This window comes from Cydia pomonella, chromosome 3 (assembly GCF_033807575.1).
Source record: "Cydia pomonella isolate Wapato2018A chromosome 3, ilCydPomo1, whole genome shotgun sequence".
Lineage (NCBI taxonomy): Eukaryota > Metazoa > Arthropoda > Insecta > Lepidoptera > Tortricidae > Cydia > Cydia pomonella.
The window spans coordinates 23,883,660-23,904,088 of NC_084705.1; the positions used below are offsets into that span (position 1 = coordinate 23,883,660).

Below are 20,429 nucleotides of genomic sequence, written 5' to 3' on the forward strand. Positions count from 1 at the left end.
GTTCGGGAATTTCGCATTCTGCATTTTGCCCTTGAGCTAGTCACCTAACGAGTCCCCCAAGATGGCGCTTAGCATTACACCGCTCGCTTAGCTATTATAATTATTTTGATTAAAAACCAACTATAACTTCTTATAACACTTACAACTTCTTCCATTATCCTATTCCCCGAACTTCCTCACCAATTTGTCTCAGCTACTCTTACGGCACGTGGATCTGTTTTGCCCTCGAAATAATTAGAAAAGTATCAGATGCTCAGTTTCAGGTGAATTCAATTTAAACTTTCGCGGAGGGTATCGCATTGCTTACCTAATGACTATTTGAAGACATTCAGTAACCCCGTTCTTGTCACACCGTTAACAATAAGTAATTTTGAAAGTCAATTAAAAAGAAAGTCGTTTTTTTTTTAATTACTAATTTTATTAACTCAATATTGGAAAAAAGAATTTTGATGAATAAATTGTTAACAATCAAACATAATGGCCAGAAACCACTGAAATGTTAGCTAAAATTCTAAATAAAAGAATGAATAAACGGTTACTTGTAAGTGTAAGGGATTTACGAGTAAAATGAAGAAATACGTCTACTGAAGATAACGTATTATGTGAAGCATCATCAAATTAATTCAAAATAATAATATTTTAAGTAATGATTGTGTTGTTCTACAGAAAAAAAAAATTAATCACAAACACCCATATACCTATTGATAGGTGATACACTTTTAAATTTTATAATAGGTACTTATATCATAATTATACATTTAAAATCAAAGCCAAAATGATTATCTCACCTCAATTATAATATGAACCGCTACGGGCTTTCGAGAACTGACATAAGAAAACCATTATGCGTTTCAAGACCGTACTTCAATTGAGAAAAAAACTACAGACTGAACGAGCAGACCGCTTGCCAACGAACCAAAGGGATGGTTAAGGAGTTTTTATTGCGCAAAAAGAATGGCTCGTAAAACGCAACTCAATAGCCGAGAGTATTGTGCTTAAGGTTCGTGTTCTTTTCTCACTCTCACTGAGCATAAGCGTGAGCGAAATGGATGTGTATGCATGGAACCGCGGATATGGTTTTTAAATTTTGTTTTGATGTAGGTTTTAACAAAAAAAGTAATCGAATAAAATAAAAATTGTGCATGTTTAGAATTTTCATTATTTGCTTTTGTGCAAAAATAGTTACAATTATTTTACAGATAAGGACCAAATAAATAATCATCATGTTATGTCTCTGTGAGTAATGTCCTTGGCGTTATACCACGGCCGTTAAGCTCAACGCTAATCTCAATGATAATTACATTAATTACACTTGAATCTGTATTAGTCACTTTTATTTGTAGGCATTTTTTTTTATCCTTTCCGTTGCTTTACTTATTCAAAAACGTATGAATAATAAAGTTGAAATGGTATTCAAATTGCATAACGTAAACTGTTTTCTGAGCAAGCCATGTATTCCTACATAGGTACATACAGACTACTTAAAACCAGTAAATCGTTAATATCTCCTTAAGTGGGAAATATACCACGTGATCGTTTATGTAATAAGTTTTTGGCAAAAATTTCATTTTCGGTACAAGCTTTTAACGCTGACTGTACTTTTTTTTCCACAGGCAACTAATACTCATCGAGACAATTCTAAAAACCCCAAACACAATTAGGTTGCATTGGTTTATCACAGAGTTCCTATGGCTACCTCCTACCTCCATCATCAGATCACCTTGATAGTACCATAATATTGCATTGTCACCCGACTTACATTATGTACGCAAATTTTCAGCTTCATCGGAAACCAGGAAGTGGGTCAAATTTAACTTGCAAGATTTGTCCCATACATACTAACAGGGCAAGTTAAATAAAAGCTTGTAAAAAGGGAAAACGTTTTTTCCCTTCTGAATATTCTCCATGATTTTTTAGTATTTTATTGACATTTTTTGCAAAATTTTCTAAACAACATTTTTTTTAAAGCGAAACTTATTAACCTTCAATATACTATGCTGAAGCGAACGACATCAAAATCAAAGTGATTTGTTAACATTTAGTTAGTGGAAAACGTTTTCTCCCGAAATGGAATTTCATAGAAAACATACCGTTATTTCGCTCGGACCGCAAAGCTATTTTTCCCTCTTAATTATATTCGAGTCATCCACGATGACGCGCAGATTTGTCAAATCTTACCGTAATATCATGACAATAGGTACGCGTCGTCGTGACTGACACGATCTATACACCGTGTTTTTATTGAATTCCGTTAACTCCGGGATATGGGCAAGTACGTTTAAAGAAAGTTAGTGGCATAGTTAATTTGCTAAAAATATATATTTTTATAATTTTTATATATTTTTTTAGTTTTATAAAAAGTAACTAAATGTTGCATATAGCGTTGTTGTACCACTGGCATTGCATTTAATTTAACCAAACTATTGAAAACTGTGACATATCAATGTAATTTCGAACATGTAATTTAGTAGCAAATGGATACACACGTACTAAACACTACTGAATATGCAAACAGGCCCTATGGTATTTGTATACGCTTGTAAGGGCCTTATTAGATAAAAATAAATTATTAATTATCTCCGAAATGGAGTTAATTAGAATACCGGTGTCTTTGAGAAAGTTAGGTACTTCATGTAAGCACCGGTATGCCCCTTGAAATTAATGAAAATAAAAATAAAAACACGGTGTATACAGTACCTTTTTTGCGTTTATGTTTTGTACACTCTTACATTTTACTTTTTTGTATTAAGCAAAAAATATAGGTCCGTTTCTCAGGGGTTGACTAATTTTGTAATACCCTCATCGATATTTTATTTAAGGTTTGTCTAGGTGGATGTGTTACATAACTAACAAATAGTACAACAAGTACATAAGTAACAAGAAGTAGGTACAGAAGTAACTTATAAATCATCTTTATTCATACTCTTATTTATTCCCTTTGAAACACTAAGAAATGTTCATTCGCCTTTCAGTGAATATAATATCAATAAGGATCTCTTCTTCACTTTAATTTTATAAGACTTTTATCTTGGAGTTATATTTTGTTTCTCGGTGTTCTTGAATTTTTTTCTAGTCACTGATGCCGTCTTTCACAGAAGAACAAAAAAAACATTTCAACGTTTCCGATTCTTAAACATACAGGGATACAGGTGTATGTACTTTTATGTGTATTTTCTTCTCGCTCAACATTTTAAGTTTATTATTTGTAAGCAGTTAATCATGCAATATAGTGTGTTTATAATTGACCAAAGCGTTAGCGAAGGTCTAAGTTTTGACTCTCAATCTGCTTTCGTATGTCCGGATGTTCTCCTCCACAGGTCGCAATTCTCAACCGATTCTCGTGAAATTTTGTGAGCAGGTTCAGTAGTTAAATATAATTTTGTCGTTTGTTCTGTCGTTTCGTTATTTTCAAATGTTCAAAATTGGCATAAATGACTTAAAAGCCATTAGGCTCTATGGCATTTAAAACCAGTGTGAGTGCGCTGCGATAATGACTGAATGAAGTTTTTTTAAATATATTTTTAAGCTGTGTTATGATTCTTTATTTACAATAACAATGGATATATATAAATGATTACTCTAACTAGCTTATATCTAAAATAGGGACTTGAGGCGTTGTACCAAGGATGCTGGCGGCATTTCCTCGTTGTATCGCAATACTGATACGTTGTGCGACGAAGCCGCCAGCTCTTCGGTCGCCAGTTACGTCAACTAGACGTTTCGCGATTTCTCCAAAAAACTTGTGCGCGCTGGGACCCCATAGACCTAGAGTTTCAACGCCAAATGGTAAAAAATGGTACTCTCTACCGAGGCTCTTATATTTATTACGTTTCAAAATTTCGGCGCTTTCCGCCGCTGCGCCCGCTTTTACATTAGTCCGTTTGAGGTGGGATGATGCCAGTGTGTCTACGCAAGTAGCATCTCACACTAACATCCGTCCCAAGCTCCACGGAACTAAGGACACCCCATCAGGCCTCTTGCCATCATCCCTGATAATGCCAGTCGGCTCAAGAAGAGCAGGCACATCGATGGTTTCAAGAGATCGACGGATAATGTTATTAGTCGTATTTTTTTAACCTTAAAATCTTATCATGAGGTCTACAGCTCACAGTACCACTAGTTATTTACTTGTATATTGTTAATCTCAATTATCTAATCTTATGCATGTTACAATGTCCAAACGTTAACCGTCTACCTATCACGACTACAAAATCACTTGCCCAGTTTTTTAAATGTCAGACAGATGGACTGTTTAGGATATTGAAGGCACTCTTTGGGTACAATTATTATTGTTAATTCTTGATTTCAGATAAAGTTTATCCATAAATTGTTAGTGTGGCTTATGGCTACGTTAGTAATTTAACTACATACTATATTACAATGTACAAACCGTCAACATACTTTAAATTTAGTATAGGATAATTTAGAAATAGATACGGTGACCAGAATTGTGGCTAGGAATCTCACAACATTTCCATACAGTCGTTAAATAATGTAAGGAAATACATTACATCCGCATGTATGTAACTATGTACACACAGCTTCTAGCGCTGCACTTTTGCAGTTCGCTGTACCTAGTAAATACTTACGACATTATTCCTGAATAAGTGCTGTATTGACATTGAAAAACCACCATTTCTTGAAAATGAAAAAGATTACTCACTAGTCTTTGATGCTTGCCAAGTCTACGAATGCTAGGCCAATCTGTCTGTGCGCCGGAAAATTGGAACCTTTTGCAGGAAATTTTATTTACCATGTTTGATTTACAAGTGCATTGCAAGTTCAGCGGTGGAAATGCGACAAGTATTTACTTATGTGTATGTTCCCAACCAGAAGCTAACATGGGATTTGTTCTGATAGATGACTTTTGGTTTTAGATGTGTGTATTTGCATTAACACAAAGAAACAAACAACTAAAGAAAAAAATAAACAGACTAAAATTTTAAGTAAGCTTCATCTTAGTTTAAATCAGTTTTTGATAAAGGAGGACATAATTCTTGACGACGTTAGGTATTACGTTTATCTAGCACGCAAAAATATTTTGTCGAACTAACCTTGCTGGTGACAAAAACACTTTTTAAAAAGACAAAGAATATCTAAATTGACTACTTAGTATTCCTATTTCGGTGGCGAGCGACGTGAAATTTCCATAAGTACAAAGCAGCGATATTATTATACAAGTACCAACAATATAATATTCTGTTCGCAAGAAGTCCTTTGCATAGAAGATTTGGATACTTCCTTTGTGTGAACTAACAAATATATTTTCAGAGTTTGTATTTTGATGTATTGAATTTAGCAATTGGTGCGAGCTTCAAATCTTTCTTAGGTAATCTTTTTCTTTTTTCTAGAATTGTGCGTGTTTATTCACTCAAATGATCGCTCTTAAATAGTGCAATTTAACAAATGTACTAATTCTGTCTTTTAGTACATTTAGTACAGTAGTACACCGAGAGAAACTGGGTTTAATAATGTAACGGAATGGTTTGTGCGGACATTTTGTAAAGTAGTACAGTTCAAAATTTGTTATCTTACTTACTCCCGTGCATTTGGCCTGACCATATTGGCACGTTTAATTACCAAGCTTTTTTTAAAATAAAATAGTAATAAGTTAGGAATAAGTTAATAATAATAATAATAACGCTCTATTGGGATCGATCTATTATTACTGACAGGACTATTGTAGCCAATAAGCCTGACATCGTGATAATAGATCGATCGCAACGCCGGGCCGTGCTCGTCGACATCACCATCCCCCATGATGAGAATCTCGTGAAAGCCGAGAAGGACAAATCCAGTAAGTACCTAGACTTGGCTCACGAGATAACCGCCATGTGGGATGTTGATTCGACGATCATTGTCCCGATAGTCGTTTCAACGAATGGTCTCATAGCGAAGAGTCTCGACCAACACCTTGAGAGACTCTCGCTAGGTGGTTGGATCAAGGGTCAGATGCAGAAGGCGGTGATCTTGGACACGGCGCGGATAGTCCGCCGGTTCCTCTCTCTGCGGCCCTGACCACCGGCAGCTTGGGCCCTGCCCCGCTGCTGGCGGCACACTAGGTTAAGTTTTTTACAATGTGTTTATATGTGTTTTGTATAGTATTTTTTGATGTATTTTTATATTTTACTTTTATATCCATATTGTAAGAAACATAACCTAAGAAGAAAGAGAAATAAAGAGAATAATAATAATAATTTTATGTAGTTTAGTTACTGGCCGTCTCTATTAAGTCTTGCTTAGCTTAGCAATAGTTTAGTAAAAATAATAAGCAAGTACACGAAAGTACTTTATAATATACCTATAATTACCTGTAATTGGCTCTGTACTACTATCTAAAAAGTTTAATGTATTTTGTATAGCTGTTGGAATTCCTTGTATAAATAAATAAATAAATATGTATAAATTACCTTTCTTATAATAAAATGTAATTAATTGTCAATTACCGATGTACGAAATGCAAATGAGAAATTTAAAAACGCCACGTTTATATCAATAATGTAACCGAAAACAATAAAATGAAACAAAAAAAAATGATTTTGTACAAAGTTTTGAGTGCTCATCCATATGATGTACATTAAGCCAAAAGAATAACTACTCAAATACTTCTGAAGTTGAAAAGGCTCTGTATAAGTGACACTATTTAAATATCCATCCCACCAGCAGGAAGGCCTGGCAAGATCTAATTTTTCCGTTTCATCAGACGGCGCGCAGCTGACACCGGTTCGTTAGTCGCTGCAGCAAATCCGATTTCTTTGAGACGGAATTAGCAATCGCTTTGATTCGTTAACACCTGATGCTGAATATTGAAATGGCGGGCAGGAAGGTGCTGGGACAGATATTTGGATAAGACCTATAGAGTTGAGTACGTGGGTATTATCTTAAAATAACTTAATACCTATAGGTAGGTATGGTATGTTTAAGTTATTTCATGATTAAATAAAAATAGCAAATACTTTGATTATTACATATAATAAAATAAATATAATGGGTGCACTATATTTATAATTACTTTTCATATATTATAGTTTGGTATATGGTTATTTTGAATAACGTAATAAATAGCATACTACCGTAATACCTAATTAACGGCATACATATTGTTATTATTGGTATAATGGTCATAGGATATATTTACACTTTGTCAAATATACATTACCATAATTATTACATACTCTACAGCATATTATTTGTTCTAACAAGTGACATCATATAATTATTTGTGCGGCATAATTAGTTGCATGACATAAATGGGTTAGGTTAGGTTGCAACTGCGACTTCGTAAAAACTAAAAACTGGGTCAAAATTCGTTTCGTTTCTTGTTTTTTATCCCGAAAAATGTGACGGAGTGTGCGTGTGAGTGTGCGGAGAATATATGTATTTATACTTGATAAAATTGTATAAAGCATTAGGTTATACAAAATTACAATATAACAAAAGTCATTATAAAACATGTCTATATACTACTTAAAAATTATATTATAAATAGTCATTATATCAATGACAGTTTAGGTGAAAACACAATATATCAAAAGAAACGTATAATAAAAATTACATTATAACATATAATATTATATCAAATGGCATTATAACAAATGTATGATAGTTTTTTTATAATTATATGAGCATTACACACCCAAAAATTACATTATAACATATAATAATATATCAAATGGCTATGATAGTTTTTTTTTAATAATTGTATTAAGCTTTACATACCCGAATTTACTGTTACGGTTACTGGTACTGCATACTAAAGAAAAACTTTCAACTTAAAAACGTAGTACTTTGGACTTTCTAATTTAAAGACATATAACTACGGGTATCATTGTTTTCTGCTTTACCAATGTGTAATACTCGTATTGAAAGACCCGTTGCCTTGGGCATACCCTGAACGGTTAGTCAAAGTCAAAAGCCTATCAAGGTAGCCAAGGAATTACAAGGTCTAAAGAAGGCCTGACAACTGAAAAATTAACTTATATATCTAAACATGTGTGTGTGTGTGTTTGTGTGTGTGTGTGTTTGTGTGTGTGTGTGTGTGTGTGTTTTTGTGTGTGTGTGTGTGTGTGTGTGTGTGTGTGTGTCAAAGAGAGAAAATGAATATGCAGCAATGTTCAACAGATAGTTAAGTTATTATGTAAGAATATTTTTGCTTTCCCTTTTGGTTTCGTGATTAATATTTTGTGTTTTATTAAGTTTATTATAAATATATGGTCCATTGAAACCAAAGAATCTTCTGCTAAAAGCTGTGTTTAATTTTTTGGATCTTTTCCCAACATAGAACGCTCTAAGACAATTATTTCTCACATGTTGTCTATTATAGTCAAGTGTTGAGTGGTATTTGGTATTTATTAAATGGTACAGTCGCCATCAGATATTTCTATGCATCCAAGGTGCCCAAATATATCTGAGCAATACTAAATTTCAATAAATTCTGCACACTGCAAATGCCATATTCATCTGAACTGTTGGAATGAGAAAAAAATTTGAGCATGTATTTTTTCAATAAATTCTTAGCATACTTCCAGTCAAAAATATCTGATCATGTAAAATGTCAATTGTATCTAAGCAATAACTCAATAAGAACGTTCACAAAGATCTGCGCATTAAAGCAAAACATGCCTTTAGCCTTTGTGTTAAGGTTAAATATTAGAACAATAAATGAAATTTTTGACACCTATAAATACAAAATTTGTTCAGAGTTCGGAAATCGAAATTATGCGTTTTCACTTCGTTATCGAGTGGACATAAGGGTGTTATGAGCGTGGCAAAGTAGTTTTGATTGATACTTGATAAATATGCGTGATTCCGCCAATCGTTGTCAAACTTGTCATAATCGAAATGTATTGAACGGTTTAGATAAACTACGAGTATTATTTAATGAATAATAAATAATTTATAAATGATTTACGAATAAATGGGTTCAATATTAAATACTACGAAGTTATCATCATCATCATGAGCCAAATAACGTGAACTGATGGATACAGGCCTCCTCCATGCAGTTTTATGGAGGGAAATGGCATAATCGCCGCGTTTGGCAGGCGGGTTGGCAATCGAAGTCAGATGGCTTTTGTTCCACGAAGTGTGCTGCTGCCTGCCCTCCGGTCTACAGTCCCTTAAGCCACTATTTCGCATTTCCGATTTAGGAAGCCAATTTAGAAAATTAGGATGTGAAATAGCTGATTGGGGTGAAGGAGAGGTCGAGGGAGGCAAGTTAAACCAAACCAAGGTAAAATAATAAAGAAAAAGTGGCGTGATTTTACTGAGGGCCGAGACATTAAATTACTTTACATAAAGTTAGAAAAATGTGTTTTTAATCACTGATCACAGATCATAATATTTTTCTGTGTATACTTAGACTACGGTGACTGCCTAGCTGGGCCGTGTGCTTGTTTTCCACCGTCATAGTATAGAAATCGCCAAGTTATTTTGAACGTATTTAAATCTATTTTTAGGTTCCATTTTGCAATTTATGCTACGGTACCCAAAAAACAGGAAAAGTTTGTTTCAGAAAATATGATGCTCTGGCGGGAAAGACCGAATCTGCGGTTTGCTTTTGAAAAAGCTGTTGGTATAATTTAGTTACTCAAACTCAACACGCCAAGCAGTTCTTAACAAAGACGCTAGTATTGGGAGTAGTTATTACGTTGAATGGTATGGTATATATGTGGTCAGGCAACATTGATTGGGGCAGTTTCCTGCAATTTAGACTTGTCAAAACTATGAATGTTGAAGTAGGTATTAGTTTATTTCATCCTATCTGAAAAGGCACTTGAAAATCGTGTCTAATCAACACATTTCTGCGACTATGCTCTACTATAAGTGCTACTTTAATGACACCTAAGTTTCAGCGGCCAGCATTTGACTTATACATATAGGTCCCGCTTCGCAGGGTTCACGGCAATTTTTAGTACGGATCCCTAATATTTCTCTAATTAGTTTCAATTTTAGGTGCACACAACTTAATTGTCAAATAAAAGTTAAATCGGTGGTCAGGTGTGTGACGACAATTAAGCATGAAATCTTTATGAGGGTCAACTTTATTCACGAATTTATAGTACAATAACGCATAATGTTTATGAATTAAGCACAAAAAAGTAGTTTAAGTTTAAATTTAAAGCTTAATTGTCGTCACAACACTGACCACCGATTTAACCTTTTTTTGACAGCTAAGCTAATTGGGTGACCCTGAAAGTGAAAAAGCCCTAATATGTATAGCCTATGATACTCGCAAAGAGTGTAGCTTACCAACGGTGAAAGAATTTTTCAAATTGAAATAGAAATAGAAACATTTATTGCAAACCATGGTACATACAGTAGTTACAAATATAAAAAATAGAATCACATGGCACCCTGGTAAGGTATGGCAAGTATTCTTGCTACAGTTAGTCCAGTATTTTCGGAGCCTATTCAATACAAACAAACAAATCTTTCTTCTTTCTAATATTAGTATATATAGTACAGTCGCCATTAGATATATGTGAGCTTTTTTTAGAAGTACTCATAAATATCTGAACACGTCTCTATTTCCAAAGCGTTAGAGTCCATGTTCAGATATTTATGAGCACCCTGATAGCTCACATGTATCTGATGGCGACTGTACTAGCGGCCCGTCCCGGCGTCGCACGGATCGTAGCTTTCCAATGGTGAAAGAGTTTTTGAAATCGGCACAGCAGTTTTTAAGTTTATTCATTACTAAACGTATAAAAATCTAAAAACATAAATCTAACAATTATACGACGTAAGGCGTAAATATACAGTATATTCTTCTCAAATGAACATATATTTGTGAACGCCTTTGTTGCTTAGATACGTTTGGTATTTTGTTCGATCAGATATTTTTGACTGGACGTATGCAAAGAAATTATTGAAAAACAGCATGCTCAGATGTTTATGGCATTGCAGTAGTTGCGATATAAATGGCATTTGGAGAGTGCAGAATTTATAGAAATTTAGTCTTGCTCAGAAATATTTGGACACCTTGGCCGCTCCGATATATCTGATGGCGACTGTACTATCATGTCAATTTTAATAATTTCCATGGGATATTTTACTACATCTACCTATTTATGTTGATTCTTAAAAAGATAAATATTAACTACAAACGATGATTGATTTAAATTAGGCAACGTTTAATAAAACAGCCAACATTTCTCATTTCAAAATATAAACATCAATTAACGAGATACAGCGTTAATTAGTCTAACGTTGCCAAAATAAACATTCCGTCAGCAAATACAGATCCCGTTTAACGATATCGGAACAGCTTAGCAGTCTGAGGTGTTGTTTCAATCGCTTACCGCTTACGTACGGCAAATGAGGCCAACGCACAGACCTACCAGTATAAGTACGCCTTTAATTTGTCATAAACCTCGAGTTTCCAGTTATACTAGTTCACCGAAGTTTTAGAATCGTTAACGATGGATTATGAATGCGAAAACACGGTCTGGTTCACTAGTTATCGGAGATCGTGATTCATTAAGGGCACGAGAAAGGGCTGAAGTGCTTTGAGATATTAACACCGGACGCTCGCTTCTCTTCACCGGTTGCTAATCACTAATCAGATTGATGGTGATTCAAAATTCATTGAGATTCGTTGATTTCACTAATCGTAGATATCTCGTTAACACATCGTACGTTTCGTTTAAATAAGAATATTTCTTAGTTAAAAAATAGCTGGAAGTCTAGTTGTAGGTTACATTGGAACATGAAAACCGATACGTTTTATTGGTATTTGGTTATGTAATGATAAATGTAAGGTCACTGATATCTGTAAAAATCTTTCATAAGAGATATATTATCACATAAATATGAAATGTATAAGTTTTTCGGATAAGACTAGTACCAGTAATTATATTACTAAACTTTAAACAGCATAGCGTATAAAAAAAAATCAACAACAAAGAAGATTAATATATAAGAAAAAATCAAAATGTATTAGTCATGTTGAGCAAGTTTTCAATTTTCAATATAATAGTGAATAGGTATAACGAGAAAATAGGCACGTACAATGGAATTTAATTTTGCGTTTGTGGGAACTAAATAACAATTAAGATATACTGCATTGCAGAAGAAGTACAAACGCTGTCTCGACGCGACGGGGATAAATGTTTAGAGATTGTTCCAGGAAACTTATCAAAAGTCCATCTCTCTCCGGTTCTCGCGATGTTAAGCCAAGAAAAAAAAGTTTGAAAATAGAATGCTAGTATAGGTTGACTCTAAGTTAAATAAAAAAAAATACTTAATCTGCGAGGCGGCAAAAAAACTAAAATTAAGCAATAAAATTTTGAAGGTACATAGTTTAATTCGATAAAAAAGATACCTAAATATCTGGCTGTGTACAGATAAAAATAGCATTCTTAGAAGTTACGAGAAATTAGGAAAAAAGCTCCGCTAGATTGATTTTCAGCCCTCGTAATCCCCTGAAAGTGTAACACGGGCTACATCGGTATTAAAGTATTTTTTACCTTTTGATCTTACGTAGTTCCATTGAAATAAAATTTGATGTTGTCGCTATGTACTTACTATGTATGTTTGTACTTTTATGATATCCTGTCATGTATTTAAAAGTTAATCTTGTTATTACCACTCGATGTCATTCTGTTTGCATTTATCTCTGTTATCTGTAAGTAATAATGATCTCATTAATGCAATATTTGGAATGATGTTCATTAGCGTCGCATTACGCTACAATTTATATTGAACCGCAGACATATTTCAAAATCATGTTTCATTTTACATTATTTTATGTAGGTTTCGAATATAGTTGTTTTGGGCGTTTGGGCTAAGCTAAAAAAATGGCCCATAAAATAAATAAATATTATAGGAAATTCTTACACAAATTGAATAAGCCCCACAGTTAGCTCAAGAAGGTTTGTGTTGTGGGTACTCAAATAACGATCTATATAACACACCTAAGACTCAGGACCAAATATCTGTGCTCATCACACAAATAAATTGCCTTACCGGGATTCGAACCCAAGACCATTGGCTTTATACGCAGGGTCACTACCCACAAGGCCAGACCGGTCGTGAATATACTCGTACCTTAAGTTAACTATAGCAAACAATCTAAGCCTCCTCCACTTTACAAAGTTTTAATAGCTCGTGTCGTAGGTATTGCCTCTACATTTGAATACTGTAATGGCAGAACTTCAGCGTGACAGGCGAGGCGATGCGAATCGTCTTTATGGCATGGAGTGCACTAAATTGATATTTATTCAAAATCCTTCCTTACATTTAGAAGTTTCGTCTGTATAAGTTTTTATGGCGTGTCATAAGAAAAATATACTTTTGTGATGTCTAGAAGTCGGGTACTTTACAATTTATAGAATATATTTTTGTGAAAATAGCTACGTAAGTATATGAATGGTTTTTCCTTTTAAAACTTTGTGACTAGTAAAAGAATGGGTTATTGTATGTAATAACAACTCCCCGTACACAGGCATTAAATGTATTAAAAAAACTCTCAATAAAACTTCTCGTTATGGAGCCAATAACTTCAACAATATTCTAAGTGATAAACGTGAGTGAACCGTTTTATTATTTAACATACAATTTAGCAATATTATAATCCTTGATATATTCAATATTTGCATCGTAGTGTAAAGTAAATTGCTGTCTCCGATACCAGGAACATCCTGAACTAACTAGTAATGGTGGACAGGTTTGCGATTAGTTTCTGTTATTTGTTCACACTGCTTTGCATTCGGCCCACATACGCGGGCACATTGTCTACATCCGTGGCCAAATTTACTGCTTTAACAAGTGCAGATTAACCCATGTAAGCTATATGAATAGTATGTGGAAATGTGAAACAGCCGGCATGAATACAACCATGCGTACATTATACTTATTTATATGTTGGGCTACCTAATGGGGTAAAATTGTTTTTTTTTTATGAAGGTTAGAAATGCAATTTTTAAGAGAATACAGATGGTGTCATTCACGACGACGCATGCTTTGACTCGTATTGTCATATTATTAAATTTAGATTAGATTTGACAAATATGAATACATACCTATATGAATAGGTATATAAATTTAAATGAAGCGATGCTCGGAGTGTTATTTTAATAAAAATTGTATGAAACGTAATACCTATGTAATTCAAAAGCTCCCAACTAGGGTCCAAATTTAACTCAAATATATTCATTCAGGAGTGATTATTATTTGAAAGTCAAAGTTTTATATCAAAATATTTGGCTAAATGGATGAAAATTACCGATCCTAATGAAATATTTTTAATTTGGCCAGATTCAATATATTTTTTTATTTTATTTTTACTGCTAATGTTATAATAAAAGTTATTAGCATTTTTTGCAAGAACGTGAAAATTTAAATAAGTATTCTTCCCTTAGAATAAAAGTTAATTCGTAATCCTCTATGTTGTAAATTGTACCGATTGTATGTTGAAACATACAATCGGTACAATCCGTTTAACTGTAAGAGCGTAAGATGTGATCAATACAGGAGATAACGCACAATCGAAGCCTAATGATTTAAGATAAATAACAGCTTTTCCAGTTAATCATATTAACATTTTCCATGTGATACATAATCGTATATCTCGCAATCCATTAAGAACTTGGCACGTTGTCAACGGAAACATATAGGTACGTATTCTACGCCAGTAACTTCAGCTGACTCAACGCATGTTATCTCAACTTAAAGATATTCCTAGTATAATTTAACCCTCAAGATCCATAAAGGCTATACGCATTTAAAAATCATAATAATACTGATTAGCCTAACACTAATTGATTATGAATCATGTCAGATATATTCATATGTGGGTAAGGGAATATTCAAGTAAAAGTTGAGATTTTATATTCATATTTCTATGGTTGAAATACATATGTTTTACATACTTGTTAGTCAGTATGGCATTTATAATTTGTCAAACAAAACTTTATATGAGCAGAAAGATGTTGTAGATTTACAATAACAATGTAGGTAGATCTTCATGTTAGATATATTCATATGTGGGTAAGGGAAATAAATCAGTGTTTGACCAAGCATCTTGTCTTTTACTACAGTACCTACGCTTGTCAACAACAATCTAGACCCTTGGTCCGTTGGTCAATAACATCAACCGCAATGTCGAACGATTCCAGGTATACATTTGCTTAGTACCTATTGCAATAAATTTGAACTTACAGGCTAAATGAAAATAAATGAAAAAAATTAGTTATGATGACCCCACAAAATATATCTAATAAAAACCGGCTAAGAGCATGTCGAGTAGTGAAGGGTACAACTGAATAGTTACCCATCCGTCTCAATAGGCCGCTTTGAACGGGGGCTACTAATTAATATTATTTTAGTAACAAACAAAATGGAGTACATAAGTAAAATGTTCGCAGCAATTGCAAGATTTTTACTAAGAAAAGGGAAGACTTTTTGCGAAAATTCGTAGACGACTTAGTCGATCATGTTCACTACAGTTTTCGTTAAAAGTTTTTACTAAAGCTTTACATACGTAATGATCTTTTTTTTCATATTTTTAGGCACATGGTTAAAAAGTTAGAGGGAAGAATATTTTTTTTCCTTGCAGATTGATCATTTTAGAAAATATTGCCTTCACCAAAAAAAAATATTTAAACATCTATATTTATTCCTTTTGAAAGACTTATCCAACGGTATCCCACACCGTAGTGCAAAAGCGAAAAAAAAACATCCCTAATTTACGCAATATAGGAGTGGTATCATAAATTGTTTTTTTTTACCGGTATTTCGGCGTGATTGATTGATATACCTACCTATGCCAAATTGTAGCTTTATAGCACTTACGGTCAGTGGGCTAAGCCGCGGATGGACAGACGGGCAGAAAGACAGACATAATGAAACTATGAAGGGAAAGGGTAGTTGATTACGGAACTCTACAATTTTCTCAAATATAAGTATATAAAGATCTAGTTTTTTCTTCGAATCCATTTTTTTCATGGACTTTCGTCGGGTAGGTACTTACCAGAAGGCTAGACTTTCGATGATAATCGTTTGCGCCGTAGCGAACGACACGCTAATGTCTCTCTATTGCTATTCCATATAAGTACGATAGACAGAGAGAGAGAGAGAGAGAGGGAGGGAGAGAGGCGTTTCGTTCGTTATGCCGCAAACGATTGTCATCTTGTTTAGACCCCCAGGGCTTCAATGGCCCGGAACCGTACCTGACGAAGCCCGGATCGAAATGAAAGTGGAAGTTTAAGCCCATAGGATATGATGTCTCCTACTGTAAATAAATCAGGAATGTTTGTGCTTGTTTTTAACGTAGTATAAGTAAATACTACTATACTAACCGGTTATCATTTGACTGGCCGAGGTCAGAAGTTTCACCTCATTGTCGTCGTCCTGAGTCTCCAGTCTCACGGTGACGTTGAGGGGGTCAGGCTGGTCTCCAGCGCGTCCGTGCAGTGTAACGAGGATCGCCGTGGTCTTGCCCGGCACCGCCACCTCTGGCGCGACCACCGAGAAACCACTAGAAAAAAAAGACAATATTTCAATAAAAATCATAAAATGTTATATAGGTATGTAGATATTACCTACTTCGTGGACACTCGTTTACGCTTAATCGAAAGTAAATGGGATTATGAGAAAGAAACTTCTGAGAGATAAATACCAAATATTAGGAAATATTGTCTGTGTAGGTATATGGGTTAGCTAAATAAATTCCAATGGACTATTCCTATTACAATATTTAAGAAAAGTCAATCTAAATGGAAAACCGGACAACAAAATAAACTAAACCGTGGAAAAATCTGACCAAAACTTCGTTAACACGACGCGCAATACGTTCGGGCGTTTTTGGGCTTCTCTCTGTTTACACAAGCTCAAATATATAGTTCGGAGGAACCAGTCGCGCTCCTTCCTGTTTGAACGTGTCTCTGCGAAACAGCGTTTGTATTTCCTGATACTGTTTTGTTAGTTATAAACTGTGGAATGAACCGGGATCTTCATTAGAATTCCCATTTGAAACTATCGCTTTGTTTTGTTTGCAAGTGTCTCCGCTTGCCTCTTTATTCTTGAAAGAGCTCAAGAACCATTTGTTAAGTAGGTATGCTTTGTGGCTGGAGTGCTATTTGTGTTTAGTTTGAGGCGGGGCTTATGATCATAATGAGTCAGCGGGAGCAAATAATGCAGGAAAATCTTTGAGGTTTATCTCCAAATGTTGAAACTTATGGTCTTATACGGTATAATGATTCAAAGGTTGACAGAGATTTAACATAAGTTAGATCTAAATTCTGTAATTAACATGTTTAATTTTAGTCCATTAATTTTAATAAGTATCCTACCTACTGGAATAGGTAGGTATCTATTTATTAACCTCATTTCTGTCCGTATGTAAGTACTATAAATTAACAACCAGGTAACAATATAAAAAATGATGAGATGCATTCCGATTTCTGAAATGATTAATTAATAACTACATTGTATCAAAGAGGATTGAGTATAGAGGCGTATTGCCATAGTAAATTTTGTAGTCAACAAAATTTACTGCCATCTTTCGTTACAGGACTAAAACTTTTAGAATGAAATGGGCTATTTGACTCGTGTTCTTTCACTGAGATGTATTAAATATCAAACGGTATCGCCATCTACTCGAGTATAGGCCAAAGGTATATCGCCATCTATTCGAGCGTGTTCTTAATATTTCGAGGCACGTTTTAGGGTTCCGTAGCCAAATGGCAAAAAACAGACCCCTTATGGATTCGTCATGTCTGTCTGTCTGTCCGTCCGTATATCACAGCCACTTTTTTTTTCGAAACTATAAGAATTATACTGTTGAAACTTGGTAAGTAGATGTATTATGTGAACCGCATTAAGATTTTCATACAAAAATAGAAAAAAAAAACAATAAATTTTGGGGGTTCCCCGTACATCAATTTAAACTCAATTTTTTTTTCATCAAACCCATACGTGTGGGGTATCTATGGATGGGTCTTCAAAAATGATATTGAGGTTTCCAATATCATTTTTTTTTAAACTAAATAGTTTGCGCGAGACACACATTTCCAAAGTGGTAAAATCTATACATAATTGTACCGAACCCAGTATTTATTTTAAGCTAAAATTCCGAGACAAATGGCCACATAATGGCTTTATTTGATAAGGGTTGCAAGTCGATGTCGAACACATATCCAGCACAAAATTCTTCCTTCGACTCAAGCTTTATATACAGAATGGAACAGTACGAGGGACTTTCCCATGAACGGGGATTATTCTGTTTTGTTACGTACATATTTATTTTCAAAGTAGGCACACATGTTAATAATTGCAATCGTTTTACACGTAAAGTTTGTGAAACTTAAATGCAAAATAGGTACTGCTTGTTTCAATCCTGACAGGTTCAATAACGTTTCCAATAAAAAAACTTTACATCATAAAGTAGATTTTTGCTTGCTGTAGATATTGACAACCGACTTTAGCTCGGAAAAACTTATTAATTATCGATCCTCTCCCCTCAAGCGGCAATGCAATATTTTAATTTTTTTTTTTAAGTTTCTGCGTTCGATCAGACCGGACCGTTCTGCGTAAGTTTCTACTTTTAATTTAATGTTTACTAGTGGCCATACAAAAATGCTGAAAAAAATATTATTTAAAGCAACTCGCAGTAAAAAAAAACTAACTGACGTCTACGACATGGCGGGTTTGCCGTGACCCCAAGGTAGCCAAAGGGTAGGCTTTGGCTACCTAGGGGTCACGGCAAACCCGCCATGTTTGTAAAAATGGCGGGCGCTGCATGTGCTGCTGTCGGAGAGCGGCCTATTCCCGGCTTCTTGCCGCCTGAGGGTCTATTTCAAGTTACTTTTGCCGAATTTAATACATGCTGGGTGTGGCCTGTAACAGGAGAAAAAAAATTAAACTGTAGGCTTATTTGTTCAGCAACTTTAAAAAATCATTTAATTTTTTAATTTTAGAACACTTTAAAATTTATTCTGAAACGCAATGTAATGCGAATTTTGTTTAAAGCGTGACAATCTACGTCAATTACACTGATGACATTTATTTAATTTGTATGAAAAATAGGAATTCTAAAAAATTCATAATTTTCAAAAATCGCTGAACAAATGTTGGTAAGTTTGGTTTGGAGTCAGGTGAGGTGACAATGCAATATTATGGTACCATGGAGCTGATCTGATGATAGAGACCGGAGGTGGCCACAGGAACTCTGTGATAAAACAACGCAACCTAATTGTGTTTGGGGTTGTTAGAATTGTCTTGATAAGTATTAGTTGCCTGAGAAAAGAAAAGTACAGACAGCGATAAAAGAATTGACACCTCGCAGTAACCGTGCATTTAACTGGTTGTCACCGCACTTGCGTCTCGTTGTCGGCTCGTGGACAGTGCATTTAGCGTCCGCGGTTTACCCCTAGGCGCCGCTGCCACACAAGCGAGGCGCTGTAAGCTCACTATCGCTCGGCCGCATGCGCGATGTTGATCAGCCCTAGCCTTGCCTACATTTCCGAAGCCTTGAGTCGCTTCCGTTACGTGTTTGACAACCAGTTGATGGCAAGGAGTTCTAGCGGCGCTGGTCTGATGCCGAGCTTTTTGGTAGGCTCTAACTTTAATGTTATTTTCTTTTTTTTTTGTGTGGCTTATTAAACTACAAATCAATTTGTTAACTATTGTGTACTGCAGTACCTATATCTTTTATTCACATGTATTATTTTTAACAAAAGAAAATACAATTTTAATTATAAGCTGAAATAAGCTTAGTAGAAATTATGTAAGTGTCAAAGACTTGGCTTGGAGGCCTGTAGAACTGAATCATCCTGTATATTTGCCGAAATGTATATTACATTGGATACCTACTTGTGTAGTGACGATATTGTTTTCTTGTGACAGTTTCTTATTGCTAGCAATGCGTTAGACAGTTGACAAAATGATATCCATACTTATTTATGCTTCTTGTCTACTACTTAGAACGATATTCGACGTTTTAATGACAACTCCTGACATCTCCGAAGCTAAACTTAAAGTGTTGACATCATCCGGAAACTATCAAGTTTTGGTATTTGACAGGGTCAATAAAATTTTCATTAAGTTAAACCATTTTAAGACTATTTATTTTACAGATACCCTTTATTCACATCTCAATAAAATAATACAATACTTACAGAAATCAAGAACTAAAAGTAGACGACAAGCGGTCTTCTCGCTAAATTCCGAGGCTATTTATCTATTGGCAGTAGCATAATCTAATTACGTACAGTCGCCATCAGATATATCGGAGCGGCCAAGGTGTCCAAATATTTCTGAGCAAGACTAAATTTCTATAAATTCTGCACTCTCCAAATGCCATTTATATCGCAACTACTGCAATGCCATAAACATCTGAGCATGCTGTTTTTCAATAATTTCTTTGCATACGTCCAGTCAAAAATATCTGATCGAACAAAATACCAAACGTATCTAAGCAACAAAGG

At 34.6% G+C, this 20,429-nt stretch overlaps 1 protein-coding gene across 1 annotated transcript in view; it reads right to left on the reverse strand.

The window, feature by feature from the left end:
• LOC133516366 (C3 and PZP-like alpha-2-macroglobulin domain-containing protein 8) overlaps nt 1–20,429 on the reverse strand; it is a 286,831-nt gene that overhangs the window by 164,489 nt on the left and 101,913 nt on the right. Inside the window, exon 3 of the mRNA XM_061849275.1 lies at nt 16,302–16,480. Coding sequence (XP_061705259.1) covers nt 16,302–16,480 — 179 coding nt within the window. The remainder of the gene's footprint in view (nt 1–16,301; nt 16,481–20,429) is intronic.